This window comes from Propithecus coquereli, unplaced genomic scaffold, assembly GCF_000956105.1.
Source record: "Propithecus coquereli isolate 6110/MARCELLA unplaced genomic scaffold, Pcoq_1.0 Scaffold211, whole genome shotgun sequence".
In the NCBI taxonomy this organism is placed as follows: Eukaryota; Metazoa; Chordata; class Mammalia; order Primates; family Indriidae; genus Propithecus; species Propithecus coquereli.
The window spans coordinates 2308893-2327730 of NW_012146190.1; the positions used below are offsets into that span (position 1 = coordinate 2308893).

The 18838-nt window shown below is 39.6% G+C and overlaps 1 protein-coding gene across 1 annotated transcript in view; it reads right to left on the bottom strand.

The window, feature by feature from the left end:
* Window positions 1–870: 870 nt before the first annotated feature.
* The window catches only part of TRPM6 (transient receptor potential cation channel, subfamily M, member 6), a 130309-nt gene continuing 112341 nt past the window's right edge, over window positions 871–18838 (bottom strand). The window contains exons 34-39 of the mRNA XM_012644416.1: window positions 16069–16355; window positions 15721–15803; window positions 14752–14957; window positions 8689–8740; window positions 3874–3980; window positions 871–1004 (exon numbers count right to left, since the gene is read on the bottom strand). Coding sequence (XP_012499870.1) covers window positions 871–1004; window positions 3874–3980; window positions 8689–8740; window positions 14752–14957; window positions 15721–15803; window positions 16069–16355 — 869 coding nt within the window. The remainder of the gene's footprint in view (window positions 1005–3873; window positions 3981–8688; window positions 8741–14751; window positions 14958–15720; window positions 15804–16068; window positions 16356–18838) is intronic.

Consider the following 18838-nt stretch of genomic DNA (forward strand, 5'->3'; position numbering starts at 1 on the left):
AAGGGAGTGGTATTTTAAAGGTTGACTTAGTCAACTCTAACTGATAATATCCCTGAGCTTAAGGGAAGGGAAGCTCTCTCTCACGAATTTCCAGTTTTTCATAGCTTTGTTCTCTTATTTAAAAAAAAAAAAAAAAAGATGGAAGAGCATTTGTTTCAGATTTCCCTTTTCCTTTCTTTCAGGGAAGCCTGAAATGCTCAGGCATCGTATGATTCACTGACAATACCTCAAATCCCTCTAGATTTCACCAGGATACAAACTTTTTACGGGTTAGCTTGTGCAGGAGGGTGCTCCAATCTGTGCAAGGACACCCTGGCTCCACTGTTTCCCCTATTGTTGCTATTCAGAGTCCTATGCTGTGGACAGGAGAGAGGAAGAAGTCACATAACTTTTTTTGTACATATAAAGACATAAATACAGTCTGGGGGTGAGGTGATGAATAGCGGTGGAGGGGTGCTGTCTGCACATGCAGCGAGAAAATAAATTAAACTCATCCCCCTGGCGCTTCAGTGTGCAGCATTCTGCTCCAAGGTTTCCAAGCCACCAGCTAAAGCAATGAGGTATAAAGGAACAGCATGCCCAGCTGACTCGTCCAAGTGTCTTCCCGAGGAACTTGAGGATGGAGATGCAAAGTGCCCTGCACAGAGGTCAATACCCAGGAGAACCCAATCATCATCACACACCAATGAGGCCTTGGGTCAGGCACAGAGAGAGGCTCAGAAGGCATGTCCCAAGGAGCCCAAGGCGTCAGGCGGTCCTGAGGGAGACTTGGACATAATTAATCACGGTTACGTCAACCAATCCAATCGATGTCACCGTAGAGCTCATGGCAGGAGGGGCCGGCACGTGGCCATCTTGCTTCTCCCCTTTTCACAGCTGTGTATGATCTTCTGGGGAATTTCTAGCCCTCTCCCTTGCTGGATGTCCCTTAGCTGATTCTATTTTGACCTCGAGTCCAAAGGTGGAATTTATCCTTCCAGGGGAATAGTCATTTCTTTTTAAATCTGCAAGGAAGACAAGTAGGAAGGTAATAGTGGATCCCCAAGAATCTACCGTTCATGCAGATAGATTGGACTTCAGGCTTTGCCTGGTGTTCAGAGAGGTCTCTTCTTCCTCAAGCCATGGACACATGGCACTCAAACCCCAGACCATGTCCAAACTAAGCCTCCTCCCACCGCAATGCCCACGAGCGACTCTAACGCTCCCATGCTTTTTAGGCACTGTTTACAGGGCAGGGATTCAATATGCAATGCCCTATAAGGCACAACCTGGCCAGAGTTAAGCGAGGAAGAACTGGAAAGTGGGCATTTCCACTGCAGAGGGACAGGGAGGGCGGGGAGGGCAGCTGACGGCAGCTCCAGATCAGTGGTCAGTTTCTGCAACAAAAGCTATATCTCAGGTTTGGTACTGCCTGAAAAGTTTCATTCAGCTATCAGAACCTATGCTTTCTAAGGCCTTCTTTTTCCATTTGAAAAAAGAAATCAAAAGAAAACATTAATAATAAGGGTAACTTTGGGGAGAAAGGTATGGAGGAAAATGGGTTTTAAATGTTTGCACACCTTTTTGTGCTGAACTGATTACATTTGGTAACCTTAAACATGTATTTCTTATATTAATTTTAATGTTAAATGGGGATTACCTGGACATAAGCTAATATATATTTTATATACATATATATCTGTATATTTGTTTTGTTTTGTTTTGTTTTTGAGACAGGATCTTGCTTTGTAGCCCAGGCTAGAGTGCAGTGGTGTCATCACAGCTCACTGCAACCTCAAACTCCTGGGCTCAAGCGATCCTCCTCCTGCCTCAGCCTCCCAAGTAGCTGCCTGCCTAATGTTTTTATTTTTTGTAGAGACAGGTCTCACTCTTGCTTAGGCTGGTCTCAAACTCCTGACTTCAAGCAATCCTCCTGCCTCAGCCTCCCAAAGTACTAGGATTACAGGCATGAGCCACCACGACCAGCCCATATTATATTTTAACAAGAACCAATATTTTTGAACATATACATTTGTCACTTAATTCAGTCCTCACACCAACTTTATGAGACAAGCACTATTATGCCCAGTTTACAGATGAGGAAACTGAAGCCCAAGGTCACCTAGCTTGTCAAAAACAGAACTGGGGTGCAAGTTCAATTTGTCTGGCTCTAGATCACATGCCCTTTCCACTAAACTGCCTCTCCTTAAAAAAAGAAAAAAGTAAAGAATAATCAAACAACAAAGAAAAATCGCCTCTAATCCTGTTTGACAGACTAAACTCTTTTTTTTGTTCAGATTACCAAATGTGAGTATATGTGGATATTTCTTATTTCTACTTAAATGTTAGTTAAAAACTAAGGTTTTGAAAGGAAACATGAATTAGGACTAGAGATGGAAAAATTACTGAATTACTCACTCAAAACTCATCAGTGTAGTATAAAATAAATTATCTCAACCTTAATCCTATAGAACAGCTAACTGGGCTCACGGGTTAGAAGCAACAAGTTATGTCTTGAGTCTCCCTGTCTTCCGGCTGGTCAGATGTAGTCCCCGTGTCTTTAAGAATGGAGGCTGCCCTGTCCACGGTACAGTGAATCAGACCTGGGGAGAGGCCAGTGTCTGGGGATGTGCAGTTAATGGATGGACTCCAGCCTGCAATCATGGGATGACGCAGATATCCGCCAGCTCCTGCCTCCTGCAAGGCCCTCACCTGGAGGCCCCAGTGCCCCTCAACCCAGCCGCAGCCCCTTCCTGGGCTCCTTCTGACCAGAGAGAAGGCCAGTGGGGAGCTCAGCTCTGCGCTGGTCTCTTTGCCCAGGACTGGTGTGTGATTTGTAAGAGGGAGTCCCGGCAGTCGTGAGAGTCACGGCCCCCCAATCCTTGACTGCTCCGTTTTGATCTCCCCATCTCCCACCCCCCACCACCCCTGGCTGACACACTATATTCCCACTGGGCCTGGAGGCCTGCTCCAAATCCCAGTCTTTTGCTAGGTCTTGCCCACAAAAGCTCACCTATCTCTAACTCCAACAAGACCAGAAATTGCCCCTTTTTGTTACAACTTTACACCTGCTCCATCCCACGTTACGATGGCTGGTGCTCTCTTACTGATTTCCAATTCAGGGTATGATCATTTATTAGAAGGCAGGAAAGGCTACTCAACTTAAAATATGTGAAATCCCATTTTAAGGACAAGTTTGGTGTGACCTAAGAAAAACAGTGAGCAAGCTGAGGCAGACGGAAAGCCTCCCTTCTGAGACGAAAGAGAAGAATGCAACAGAGCTGGGACTGCCAGTTTGGAGGGCACAGGCTTCCAGCTGCTTGCTTTTATATTAGGAATATTTTCTGTGGCGACTATATTGGTTTCAGAGAAAGTGGACTATATTATCGAATCAGATTTTTTTTAAAAAAAGTATTACAATGTATGTTTAAAGTGGCAGGTTTCTAGCACCATTTTAATTGATGGCCATTGTCTTCCTCCATACCACACCCTCCCAAGTGTCCAGTGGGTAGATTAAAATAGAAAAGGAATGCTGTGGGCAACACAATGATGCAGCCTTGGGCTGGGAGGGGGCAGGATCCAAAGCAGAGGGGCAGAGACCTGCCTCCGTCAGATTTCACCCCATTTAAGTCAGCGAAAGTCTTCCCTTGGAGTGACTGCGACAAGTATTGTGCCCCATGTTGTTTTATCACATTTTGGCAGAACCTAACGTAAATCCCTGTCCTTTTAATCCCTTTAGAGACTTGAAAATTTTGCAGTCAGAAAGTCAGGCTCTGCGAATGACTGCGAATGAGATAAAAATGTGATTAAGATTTTCTACTCTATCCCAGGTTACAATGGATGTTGTTCTATGAGAGATTTACTTGGAGAAAAATAGAACTGTTGGCAGCATACCCGGGAGTTTGAGCTTCCGGCAGCAGGAGTTGCAACGATGTTTTGCAATGAAGTTTCTAATTGCATCTTCCCCCAAATTGGCTGGTCCAAACACCATTCCTCTTGATCTAGAGGAAATATCAGAATATCAATTAGATCACAGCTAAGAAAAAGGAGCTCAACTAGGATTCTCTGAGATACCGAACAGTATCCCGTAGTAACCCAGTAAACTCGAAGGAGCCAACAAAGAACAGAGTACTTTGGGGAAGCAACAATGTTAGGTTTGCAAATTTAAAATTCAAATGCACTTAAATCTTTGTACCCAACTCCGAGACCTACTGTGAAACGCATTTCAACACTAATCTGATAGAAGAGTGAATTTTCCATGTACCACATTAAGACAAAATACAGCGAAACCCTTTTTAACGCATATGGGGTGAGAGAATGACATTCATTACCAAATGTTCTCCTAGAATACCCCAAAGGTAAGGTATAAAGTAAAAGAAATTTGCGATTGGAACATGCCTTCTAAAATGATGCATATACATTGTTTCCAACCTGAATGCTTTTCTTACAATAACCATCCTCAAAAACAAATACCAGACTAAACCCTAGATCCAGTAATCATGGCTCTTTCAAAAGTCACTTTCTACCCTGCAAACTGCTATATAGCTGGCCTCTTCCTAGAAAGACAAGACTATTAGATTATTAGATTATTGGATAATGTGATTATTAGATTATCAGATAATGTGATTGTGGAAGTAAACTACATATACTACATGTAGATGACAAAATTATAAATAGACTCAGTATATATAGGGCACATTTTGAATACTCTATAATAAGAGGTCCCTAGTAGATCCTAAGATCAATGTTCATCCATTATCACCTCAGGTACAACCATTATTCTACAGACTTTGACACCTTGCACACCACGGAACACAGCACACCAGAAACACTTCCCAAGAAACTTTACGAAAGCTAATATTTTATTTTAATGACATGCAGAGTGGAAACAGCACATTTTAAAATCTGAACTCAATTACTGCTCTTAAATACCACGTCTTAAGAAAAAAGAAAAGCAAACTATCACAAAAGGAAACAATAAACTTCGCTTCTAAGGAATGCGGTTTTTCAAAAGGATTGTGGTGTAAAAATGGACTTTTTTCCATCCAAGGACTGAAACATTTATCTCAATTTCCACTTCCTTTTGGCAGAATAACAGTAGCTCCTCTGAAGATGTGCCAAGCTCAGAATGAGGGCTGATGTCAGTTTGATCTCAGATTGCCTCTTTGCTCTGAGGCGAGTAGGTGGAGGAAATCTCTTGGGAAGACAAAGTGAACAGACACCCAGGATTAACTTTCCCGGTCACTCAATCGCTTTTACAAAGTACAGCTCTGGTGGTATTTACCCGGCTGCATAAGCTGCCTCCTGCTAACTATTCCCCTCTCTCTCTCTCTCTCTCTCTCTCTCTCTTTCTCTGTCCATCTGGTAAGGAGCCACTTCAATAAGGTGAAACTGAAGGTGGCAAAAAGTAGACTCACTTGGTATTTAGACCAGAATTCTCTGAAGCTGGTAAAGTGAAAACGAAGGCATTATTTTAGTCATTTCAATTGAAGAATTCCTTTTTTACAGTCTCTCCTGCGTGACCCTGTTGGGAATATTTCACTCATTTGCATTCCATACCTGCCATTTCTTCCCTCCCAGTAAAGCATGAAAACTCCCAACGTAGAGATGTAGCATTGATTCTCAGATAAAAACGGTACACTAAATCATTTCCCTCCTTCAGCTTTGTGAAAGTTAAAACAAAATAATCAAAATTACAACCAATGTACATATCAGGGGTTCAACTACTCCCTGTGCAGAGGAGAGTGAAGGGGGGCTGTAGGGACATTCATTTGCATCTATACCCTACAGCATGCCTAGAGCTTTGCAGTCTCAGATAACCAAGTTAAAAAAAAAAAAAAATACAAGTAGCTGTTTTCCAGATTTTTCACAACACAGGAAAAGCAGGTGGTAGCTTGGTTCCACATGCGAGGAAACGCTAATTAGTGCCATCTATACATAGATTTACTAAAGAACATCTCATCATCGTCTCATACTTGTCAAATGCCCAAAACCATCAAGGCAGTAAGCTAAAAAGATATAATCCCAAACTACCAATAACCAAGGCAGAAGTTTGGGGAGAGTTAAGAGACAATGGGCATTAGAAACAATATGAGAATTTACACCACAAAAACAATCTCTTTTGCTAGAGGATCATTCCCTTTCATTGACCCCTTTTCCTCCTAGGCAAATTACCATCTTCTCTGAGCTTCAGTTTCTCATTTGTGAACTGGGATTGAAAATGCTTACTTCCATTGTTGCTAAGGCTAACATATTATAAATAACATGAAAACACTTGCTTAAATCAGTGCTTCTCAAACTTTAATTTACACCCAATGACCTGAGGATCTTATGAAAATTCAGATTTTGGTTCAGTAGGTCTCGGGAGTTTTCTGAGATTCTGCCTAATAATGTCCCAGACGATGCTGATGTGGTTGATCCGTGGCCCATGCTTTGTGTAGCAAGGGCTTCAACACAGAAGGCATTCAAAAATGTGAGCCTCATCAAACTAATTAGATGTAATTCCCTACGATCATGAGAAAATAGCATTCCTTGTTATCTTGACCATGAAGACCAACTGCACCCAAAATTGGGTGACCCCACAAAACCAGGCCACAATGATGCCATCCCATCAGTATCCTCAAGTCATACAAAATAAAAGTTGCCATAAGACAGAGGCTGCCCACAGAATCATATGGGGAACTTTTAAAAAATACAAGCATCAGGGCCCTATCTTCAGAGATTCTAATTTGATGCCAATCCTGGGCATCTTTTTTTTTTAAAGTTCCCCAGGTGACCTTAATAGAAATTGAGACCCACTGGCCTATAGAATGCAATTAAATATTCAACTGTCAAGTGGGATAATATAATTTTAAAATTCTAAAAGATGGAATATTCAGGTCATATTAAATGACATATGCCAAGGTCAAAATTTAATAAATGATAGACAGTATACATAAACTTGGTTCATTATATATGTAAAAATTTTTACTGCAAAATTATAAAGAAAGTACTTACAAGTTTCCTACTACTAACTCTTGGGCACACAGGGCTACTGAAGAAATAACATTCTTAGCTAAAAACACTTTAGCTCTGCTAAAGTGAAAAATAACAATGTCTTTATGTATACCCTAAAGGTTACAACATGGGCTCCACGGTCAAATAAATATCATAGAAATTAGATGCATATGAGCAATATGGATCACTTTTACCTTGTCTACCTCGCCTAGTCCAATTAAATGTGTAATACACTTTTAGGAGATGGACCTCTTTGCATAGAAGTCTACATATTTAAGAAGCCAGGTGTGGTAGCTCACACCGTTAATCCCAGCACCTTGGGAAGCCAAGGTGGGAGGATCGTTTGAGGCCAGGAGTTCAAGACCAGCCTGAGCAACACAGTGAGGCCCCCATCTCTACAAAAAAATTTAAAAAATTATCTGGGCATGGCGGTGCATGCTTGTAGTCCCAGCTACTCTGGAGGCTAAGGCAGGAGGGTCACTTGAGCCTGGGAGTTGGAAGTTGCAGTGAGCTGTGATCACACCACTGCACTCTAGTCTGGTGACAGAGACCGTGTCTCAAAAAAAAAAAAAGAAACCTACATATTTAGGTTAAATCATTCAGTAAAAGAACAGAGCATTAATGCAGTGAACACAATATGAGTTCTGTGGGAAGGAAAGTAAACACTTCAGGTTGTATTGTATTGGGAGTGGCCAGTTATATAGTTTATATATATTTTCTATCACCCAGGAATCAAGTATAGACATTTATGACAACTAAAAAGTAAAAACGCTGTGTGCTAGCAGTTCTCAAAGAGTGGTCTTTGGAGTATCAAAATCACCTGGGGACTTGTTAGAAACACAGATTATCTGACTCCACCCCAAAACTACTGAATCAGAAATTCGAGGGGTGGGGGGCCCAGCAATCTGTGTTGTAACAAGCTCTCCTGGTGATCATGATGCAAGCTCGTGTTTGGGAACCACTACTGTCTGCCATGCTGATCAACGCTTAATGAGCACCATCACTTCTTCCTTCTCCGCCATTAACAGAAGAACATAACCTCGGATTCTCTGCTGTCAAGTCTTCCCCAAAACTTGCTTATGGAATAAAATGCCATGGGAATTCAAGGACATGCGGGTGACTCATCCCTTTATATAATTTAAACTTCAGCTACGAATTAATTCAGATAATCTGCTACTTCATATTTAAGCGCATTGTTTTGGCGTCTCAGATTTGCTATTACTAAAGAGCACACTTTATGCCCTCAGTTTCATTTCATACGCATGTGATGGAAGATGCCGTCCATGGTAAGATGCAATGACTCCATTGTGAGGGCAACAAAGGAATCTGTGCTTCTCCTATGATGATAATTTTCATGTCAAAGCCTGTAGAGGCTAAACTTGCCCATATTTTTCTTGTGTTTCAGCCACTAGAACACTCAGAGTAAAATCTGCAACCAAATTCTGACTACTGCACTGGTCCTTATAATTTCCATTTATGTGCATTAACTTAACTCCAGATTTAATCTTATTTTATGTCCATGTTTTCTTTTTACCCCTATTCCGTAATCTATGCTTTTTTAAAAATCTCATTATATTGGGTCTATATACATAAGCTGCCTCAAAACCTTTCTAGGATCTAGGCAAGAAACTATATGTTTATAAATTATTTTTAAAAACCATTTACAGTGTGTTAAATGCAATTTTCTAAATGATAACACATAAATTAACTTACTGTTTGTCTTCAGGTTTTATAACAGATGGATCTGTCAAATTTTCTCCAACGCCTCAAAAGAAGAAACAAAATTCATTTAGCAAATGGAGGTTTCATTTTCTTAGAAATTCAAGAAGATAATAATTAAATCCTAATTTCTTATTTTAAAATTCACAGTCACTCTGTAGTAAATTACACATCATGTAAATTAAATGTACTATAAAAACTGTCCAGAAGTCTTTGAAAATTTACATTAATGCACTGTCTCCCCCTATCCCCTCTGTTATAATAAACTTCTAGGCCACAAATGAATGTTTTAGTAGTGTGTTTGCTATTACCAATAGTGGCATCTGTCATTCATTTATCACTTGTATATACTAGACATTCTGTATTTCATTTTTCTTGAATTATTAGCAATTGTAAAAGAAGAGTATTATCCTCTGTCCTTATTTTACATCTTATTCTCATTTATATCAATGAGTGCATTGATGTTCAGAGAGATTATGTCATTTGTCAGAGACTGCACAGCCCAGGCATGGTCACAACAGGATTGAAGCTGAGCCAAAGCTTGTGTTCCTCCCACTAGCCTGTGGTCTCCTTAGGTGGACTCCATCAGTGCTCAGCAAGGTGCATGGTGCTGTATAATTTTGCAAGTACAACCTCTATTCCATCAAAGAGACACATCAAATGCTATATATAGATAGTATTTATAAACAGTAGAATAAAAATGACAATTCTTGATCTGGGTGCTAGTTATACCTGTATGCTCAGTTGTGAAAATTCTTTGAGAGGTAGGCTTACACTACATGCATTTTTCTGAATGTATGTCAGTCTTCAATAAAATTTACCCTTTAAAAAATGACACCAAAGCCTAAAAGGATAACATAGGTGCAATTTAAAGCTGAAATTTATCAAAACAGAGATCAAAGCGAATCTCATAAAATGCAAACAATGAGGAGGTTGATTTCCAATGGTGGTAGCATTTTAGGTGCACCAGTTAGACAGGTGAATGTACCATTTGGGTACATTCCAAATTGTACACAATTGTGCATAATCCAAATTGTGCAATTTCCGAAATGATTCCCTAATCAGCACTGGCTCTCTTTGTTTGAAAGAGACCAGCCTTATGGAAAGATTATTTAAAAATTATATGAAATTTATAACATCGTTATGTATTTCTACTTATTAAAAAGACCCATGTTTTCTAATCTTTTTTAAAAAACTCATGTTTTCTAACCTTAAAAAGATTTTTGCTATGTTCTGTATGTTTTACAATATGCTAAACTTTCACAAGAAACTGTCATCCTTATAGACGTTTACCCTAAGAAACTGACTTCCTTAGGAAAATAACATGGAGTAACCTAGACCTTGGAGTAGGAGTTTTCAACGTTTTTTGTGTTACGATCCTGTTTGTAAATCTGGGAAAACTAAGGGAGCCCATTCTCAGAATAATGTTTGAAAATACATAATTTAAGTACATAGGATTATAAAAGAAACCAATGATACCGAAATACAGTTATCAAAATGTTTAAATACTTGTATTGGAATACATGGCTTCTTTATTAATACACTAAATAACAGGATCTAGCATAGGTCTATAAACTACTATCACATCCAAGAAGTGGCAAATATAAACAGTATTTTGAGCTATCTACCAACATTGTAATATGCTATGTTACCATCTATAATTTCTATTGCAAACAGTCACAGGTACCACTAATACCACTGTGGTTTGTGGTCTACAACATAACGGAAGGAAATGATGAATTTCAGTCACAGGTCAGTGAAGATAAAGGTGTAATGTATTTCCTCATCAAAGTGTACAGACCCTCTGAATTCTATCCTGGGACCCTTTCAGAACCCCTGGCTTAGAATCTCTTTGTGCGTAGATTTTGAATAGGGGTGGAGAAAGCAAGGCTGAAACACAAGCACAAGGGCAAGTGTGCAAAATGTGCTTTGCTCAGCCCATATTCTTTTTAAATAAAAAGTCATAGGAAGAAGCTGGGCTCTTTATATTTTTCTCATCACATATATAAGAAGGAACAGCGTAGAGAAACCCTGCTTTTCTAACCATGGAGAAAATAAACAGAATGACAGACAGAAAGATGACCCTAACACCATCAGTAGAGAGATTAAAGGCTACAAATCCTTTACCTGTTTAAGTGCAGACCTAACTTTAAGCCTGAAGTTTACAGCAAGGATGAAAGCCTTAAGCTGATGTCTGATGAAACTGTAAGTTTAAGCTAGGAATATGCACAGTGTCTAAAGATGTAATGTCGATTAGGATAAAGGGAGTTTTGTAGGAACAAAAAAAAAGTCTGTCAAAATCGCATCAGTCTTTGTTTAGTTTAAATCTTGTTGCTCGTGAGGCAGAAGTGAAGGGATCTGGGTTCCACCCACAGCTCCATCACCTTCTAGGTGTGTAGCCTGGATACCTTCCTTAACCTCTCTGAGTCTCAGTTTTGTCATCCGAAAGTGTGAATAATTATAGCCCTTGTCTTCCAGAGTTACTGAGAGGATTAAATGAATCGTTGTACACAAACTGCTTAGCAAAGTATGTGACCCATAGGAAGCTAAAAAATGTTAACTGTTATTTTTATTATCTTTCTTCTATCAAAGACCTCTTGGGAAGTGAAACTTTACTTTTTTACCATTGTAAAATCATGTTTCTAATTATCTCAGCACTATGTTTTCTAATGAACAGAACCCCTTATAAGAATAAGAGTGAGGAGTATCCACAAACTTTATACCACTAAATCCAACCTGACAGTTCAAGATTAGCTAATAAATGCATATTTTCGGGCCCTCAAGTGGCAGAAGGACCTTCCGAAGTATGAAAACCAGGCAAGGCAGAGCTCCAATAGTACCAGCAGCATTCACACAATCATGCCGCACCACCGGCTATCTCTCCCGGGTACACAGGAATCACCAAACTGGCAAAGTTTAACATCAGAGCTCCTCCTACCCACATATTCTACTTAATATTTGGAAAACATGGAAAAAAATAAGACATTTTTACATCTGAAAATCCCAAACATATCTCTTTACCAGCTTTACCAGAGTAAATGCCCATGCCCAGAGAATATGCAGCCTGCCCTTACAAGCAACTCAGAGAAACACATTCTGACCCAAAGCACCTCTGGGTACATCTACATCTGCGGAAAGAAGCTACCTTCTTCGTAGCAGCAGAATTCACAATGTTGATGCTAATGCTGACTTATTCTGGAAACTATTTTGTTGAATAAAGAATTAATATCTCCAGAAGACCTTTGAAAAATAATGAGCTAAAAAAAAATCGCTATGAACCATTATAATTTGAAATATAATTATTTTTAATTTCCATTGCTGGGAATTAAATGTTAGATTTTAAAAGTAATGATGATGATTCGAGCCCTCACACGTAGGGTTTTTAAGTGGAAAGAGACCAGAAAACTTCAGTCTAATTACAAGTGATTGGAAATTGGTCACGCCTCTCCTTAGAGTACAGCTTCCTGGCCTGGTGTGGCAGCTTCTGGGTTAATGATTGTCACTCCCTTGGAAGAAAGCAAAGAGGGGAAGAAAAGAAGAAAGTGAAAGGATAGACTCCCCCAGTTATTTCTCACTCCTTTCCCTCAAAGCAGTGGGGAGCCATAGCACACTAATCAGGTCCTTATTCTACAGAGGCCAAAACTGGAGTCTCCCTGCAGTACCGCCAACATCACACAGCTGTGGGTAGAGTCCCCACAACTGAAGATGAACCTCCATTTTAAAGAGTCACACAGAGATTAATAATAACAAAAACAATAACATTTATTGAGGGCTACGTGTCAGGAACTTGTCTCATTTCAGCCCCTTAGCAACCCTACGACTTGAGTGCATAATATTATTTTCCCCATTTACAAATGAGGGAAGTGGAACTCAAGGTAGTAGCTCTGCGGACCATGCAGCTAATTCATGGTGGGGCCAGGAGTCAGACCCCAGCACCGCAACTCCTGAGCCCTCCTCCTCACTGCTGCCCCTGAGCCTCTCCACCTCCACTCCCACCACCCAGGCAATGCACATCGTCTCTCCAAAGACTAGAAATACAAATAAATGAAATACAATACAAAACTGAACTAAAAACTGTTAAGAGACTTTAAAAATACATTATATTTTCCCCATTTTTCCTTTCCAAGCTGGTTTGGATTAAATACAATAATACACATAAGCCTTTAGTCAAGTGGCTGGCACAAAATAAGTACTTAGTAAATGTTAGCTAATACTATAGTAGTAGTAGTAGTAGTAGTAGAACTGTTTATAATTGCTATTATAGGATTCATGTTGTTCCACAAATTCAGGCCTAACCAATTGGGCAAAACTCTCCAATAAGTATCTCAAATTTCATTACGCTCATTCTGTGATGTCCACTCTTCCCTTCTTTGAAGGTCAATGTTTTGACACAGTTTATTTGGAGTGGCCTATTTCTGCAATTCACATAATTGTCCAGTAAAAGAATAAAGTCAATTCCCTTTTCCCCCCAAGACTATCAACACAGCATTTGTTCTGTTTAATGTCACTTTGGATTACTAAGAGACATAAAAATCCCCAAACATAAACATCATTAAACAAAAACCTATTTAAGTGGAATACAAAACACACTGAAGAGTCATCATTAATTCCTTAAAGTTTTTCTTTGGTTGTTTTTTTGTTTCTGTTTTTCCTTTTTAAACAACTCCACCCAAAGCTCAAAGCACAAACAGTCAAGTACAGATGAAAACAATTTTTCCCCAACTTGAGCTACAAAAACAGATGCCTTGGGCATCAGTGCTCTGGGTTTATATGGATCAAGTACTTGCTGGTTTAAAAGCTGAATCATCTCCGTCATTTTAACTTTGTTTATATTGCTTCCTAAAATACTGTATCTGAGGGTTAGAAATATAATTCAACCCTGTGAACAGCCGAAATCTCAAAGGACAGAAGTACTTATATGTAGTTTAAAAATTGCCTATGCATCCTTGAGCATGTGACTTAAATTTCAATCAATGTGACTTTGCAGTCTTACTAGACTTTGCTTACGATGCCCCAGGACTGTCTGTTTATCTGGACTTTCCCCAGCCTGCAAGCCTGGCTTTCAGCATAGACTCCCAGAACTGGAGAGCTAGGAATTCCGGTCAGAGAGGAAAAGAAAAAGGCCCACGTTGTTTAAATGAACAATAAGATGGTTATATCCTCTAGATGTGAAACTCTTAAGGAAATAAAAGATAGTACAGTGGAAAGAAAAGAACGTGGATGGTCAAACCAGCTTAGGTCTGCATCCTGGCTCCCCCTTAAGCAGCTGTGCAACATTGGGCCAGTTATTTAAACTTTCTGGGCCCAAATTCCCCATAATATACACCTCAAGGTGCTGCTTCTGGGATTAAATGAGATAACTTCTATGAAAGTTCCTGGGCTAAATCTCTTACGTAAAACCAAAGCCCCAGTCAGTGAGCCCAAGGACTAAACTTTGGCCTTAATACACATTTCGTTCTGTCTCTGCACGGAAAGCCTGCTGGAGATACTCTGTGCTGTAGGATTACACGTCACTGTGAGGTGCTGATAGTAGAGAGATGTGCTGATCAAAAGTTTCCCTTAAATAAGAGTGCACTGTGTTGCCTCTCTCAGACTGAGTCCACACTTTCATGAACTGTTAAATCAAGGGACACAGCAAAGAGAGCAAACTAAATTACAAATTGCTAAAGCAATGATCTTAAAATCATGAAAAATACCCAGAATTTAAACTTTCCTGTACGTATTAAATACATACCTAAGCTTTATTGTGAACATAAGACTAAGGTAAAGGCATAAAATTGAAAAAATTGGTATAAAAATCACTCTCCCATTTAGCTCAAAATTTCAGATGTCTTTAAATTTTAAGCAGCTAATCACCTGCTTACATTTTTCACTCTGTCTAAGTGGGAAACAACAAAGTAGGTACCATGGTCATTACTGTACAGTGACTCTGAAACAAATGTCCCCACGTCCCTTCAAAGGTACATAGAGCAACTTCATACGTTGCCCATCCTGGTTCTTACAAGATCTCTTTACACTTTGCCTCATGCTTGTTTTAAGTCCTACATCATCAATCACCTTGCAAATCTAAAACCAGAAACTCTCCCCGTGTATACTCATAGGTCCAGTGAGAGAAAGCCAACATCAGCTCCTCCAGGGTGTTGCTGGGGGTGATTTCATCACCATTGTTGTTGTTGTACTTCCGGAACTCCCCTGTCATGTACTTCTCAATGGTCAACCATTGGTCGGCTGAATGGCAGTAGATTAAGAAAACTTCCAGGAACCTGCCAGGAAAAAAGAGGCCATTGATCCCCCACAAGACAGCAAAAGCAGGATTTATCTTACTGCACAGTCAGTAGCAGCAAAGCTAACCTAATGCTAGTCTGATGCAATCTCAATGCACATGCCCTTGCCTTTTTTTATGGAAAGATGGGATACAAAGATTAAGAGCTTTTCCCCACATTTACCCACCTCACTTCCCTTTGAGGAAACTTTCCAACCCTTTTATGAGTACTGGACCCAACTTTTCTTACTGTGCTTTATAATGTTCCTTGTAAATGAAACAATAAAGCTTTATAATAAGTCCTCAGCACCAAATTATGATGTGTCTCAATAAATGAATGCAAGTGTACAAAGACAAGTGAAAGTCACAAGAGTTCATTCTTACGAAGTTCCTAATTTCTATAAGATATTGGGGGAAGAAACCATGCTTAAAATAGAAATGTTTTCCTGCCATAATGCTCCTGGACATTAGTAACTACACCCAGAATCTGTCTGTTTCACATAATTTAAATGTTATTCATGAGCTCTGCCTGAACTTCTTTTTTCTACTCACATAAGTTCAGTGATTTAAGCCAAGGTATTGGCTAATTGGCTAGAATGTCTAATTTTCCTTCTACCAGTCTCCAAAATTATGGAAGGAAGAACCCAAAAATAAGGTCATAGGGAACGTCCCCAGGGGTCTGATTTCTCATGACTAATGGGCTGAAAAGAGATTGATAGAAATCCCTGGTGAAATAAAGGACCAAGATGACAAGATCTCCTTACCTCGGCATGTAGGGAATGGTTTGTGGCTTCACTTGGTTGAAGGTATAGATCAGTTTTTGAGCAGCTCTTTGTTGTTGAATTTCCTACAAAATGGGGAACATTGATAAAAACGTTGGTTTACTACCACACACCTATGATTATAATGTGATTTTTAGCTGTATTGATCTCCCACCACTCCCCACCCCAAAAGCAAAAGCTCTACAAAGTCAAAAGAACAAAACCTACAACCTCTAAAAAAATAATGGGCTCCCCTTTGGGTTGGAGATAATGGCCTTAGATATGATGCAGCCAGACCTCTCTTCTTTGGCCTGTCCATCTGGACTATGGATCTCTGAGTATCAGACTTACCCTGAGGCAAAGATGAAGCACAGTACTCTCCTGGAAGATTTTATGCCACGTCTCCACAACCTCAGGCAGAAAGGACTTCACAATGAAAACCTGTCCTGGCTTGAGAACGTCATCCTCGGACCAAGTGCTGATGACTCTCATGGCTTTGCGGAGGCCACCACCCATCTCCTCTTGGGACAGCACCTGGATCATTGCAGCTCTCCCATGCTGGGACCAAGAGGACATGCTTTTATCAAGGTTCAAAGGGGAACTCTCCTCCAGCCTGTAGATAGTTATTTCTTCTCCTGCTGCAAAGAAGAAGGTGAGGGGTTCAATGGGATCCCTGTGTCTGCGACATGGGCAGCATCCCAAATATCAGTGCAGAATCAGTTCAGTTGCCCAAATAATCACAAGAGAATGGAACTAGCAGGGACTAGAGCAGAATAAGAACAAGGATATCTGACCATGATTCCACGTTATTTATTGTCTAGTAAATCTGGGAAGGTAGAAAAGGGACAAAGTGCCAGAAGATACACAAGAATTAAGTTGTTCTTACTAGAGACAATAACTGGACAAAAACAAAATCAAAGTGGTAAGAATATGCTTCTTTTGTTAAAGACAAATACTCCTAAAGAGACTGTTTAACCTCGTGTCTTTATTATCATCCCCCTAAGGAGCCTTATTAGACATTTTTCTAATTGCTCTTCCCATAACATATTAATACAGGTTGAGTATCCTTTATCCAAAATGTCTGAGGCCAGAAGGGCTTCAAATTTCAGGTTTTTTTCAGATTTTTGGAATATTTGCATATACATAATGAGATATCTTGGGGATGAGACCCAATTCCAAACACAAAATTCATGTATATTTCTTATATACCTTATACACATAGCCTGAAGGTAATTTTACATAATATTTCAAATAATTTTGTGCATGAATCAGAGTTTTAACTGTGTATTGACGATGACCTGTCACATGAGGTCAGGTGTGGAATTTTCCACTTGTGGCATCATGTCAGCACTCAGAAAGTTTCAGATTTTGGAGAATTAGGAGTATTGAATTTTTGGATTAGGAATCCTTATCCTGTATTAAAAATTACTGTCTATCTGCTTAGGTACTCTATGTAGCTCTGTGCATTATACCTAAAAAAGAAAACAAGGATTTTGGGCTTTTTTTTTTGTTTTTTGCTCCCTTTGTGTGATATTGAGAATGCATGGTTTAACCCAGCTGAAGTCAGACAGTACCAAGGTCATACTCCAGAGCTTTCCCCTCTCTCCTTTGCACCTTGGGACAAGTTACATAAAGTCTCAATTTCCTCATCAGTAAAATGGGGATGAAAATAATGTCCATTTCATTGGGTTGTTGTAAAGATTAAATAGCTTAACATGGTTAAAGTGAAGTAGAATCTCAGATACAAACTCAATACCACTTGAGGATTTCAGATACAAAATGCTACTTAACTGCTATAGAGTGTCTACTTCTAGGCTGCCGAACAGGGAGCAATTCTTACTGAGCCTAGACTTTACTAATACAAGGTTAACACATTAACTGCCACGTGAGTTGTATTTAACTCGCGCTCGTTTTGAGCCCAGGGCCTAGTGAAGCATATGTAACTCATACTTCTCTTCACCTTGGGAGCCACACGAACTATTTTTCAAGTTGCATATAACTCACGCACAGAAAACAATAAAAAAATAACAAATATTTCATTAAATTAGAAAGGATCATTTTGTTTTTGAAGTTTTTATTCTATTTTTGTAATAAAAAACCGTGGCCCCAAAGAAAAAGATTTTTTTTCTAGTGTGTCAGTCAATGTGTTAAATACTCATTAACAGAGATAACATAATCTATACACAGCTTCTGTTGAGGCTGTGTTTCATTTCCTCCTTACACCTTTGCTTCAAATGAGTTTTTTTGGTGAACACTGTACTGGTTTACCAAGAAAGAACTCTATTCTCTCACTCTTGCACCTCATTCCTTACCAATGAACACATCTAGGTAATGCTTAGTAACATATTTTCAAACATTAATTCTTGGTGCCCAGATAAATAAATGCCACTTTAGATCTCTTTGGCATTCTAAACCCCTAGAGGCTTTAGAGCAGAACTATTGATTTGCAAAACCAGCCATGAAGCCAAGTGGAAGGAAAAGGCATCTGCATTAGCCCTCTGAAGCCAACCTGGTCTGTCCCACATGTGAACAGTGTAAGGAGAACCAAGATCAAGGACAGTGTAGGGACATTTATTATATTGTCAATTGTCTCACGCTTTCTCCTGCCAGACAGAGAAACTTTGGTAGCGCTGGCTAATGTGAGCTTGTTTTTCTTTACTGCTCCAGCCTTTAAGAATGGCATCTGTGGTCTGAGGTAAGAGCAATTAGTGTACACAAAACAAAACAAACAAACAAAAAACAATACACAAAGCATTTCTCTTCACATGCCTGTTGGCTTTCACCATATTGACATTTATCGCTTTCTTCTGTGCTTATTACACATGGCTGGTTTGTTCTTTTCTTTCCTACTTACTTCCAGCCTTGAGTCAGCGGATGCCAGGTGCAACATTATTGCTTTCTTCCCAACTGCTGCTCATCATTGGTCCCATCCCCACAGTATTCAATTTTGACCCTACATGCTGGCCGTGGCAGTTAACAAGAGTGTTCGTTTTAGGAACAAATCTCACTAAACTACAACCATCAGCAAAACAAAACTTCCAACTAAAATGAAGCAACGTGATTTCTCCTTTGATTTACTCAGATGGTTATGCCTCTGCCCTGGCATAGCCTCAGGAAGGTA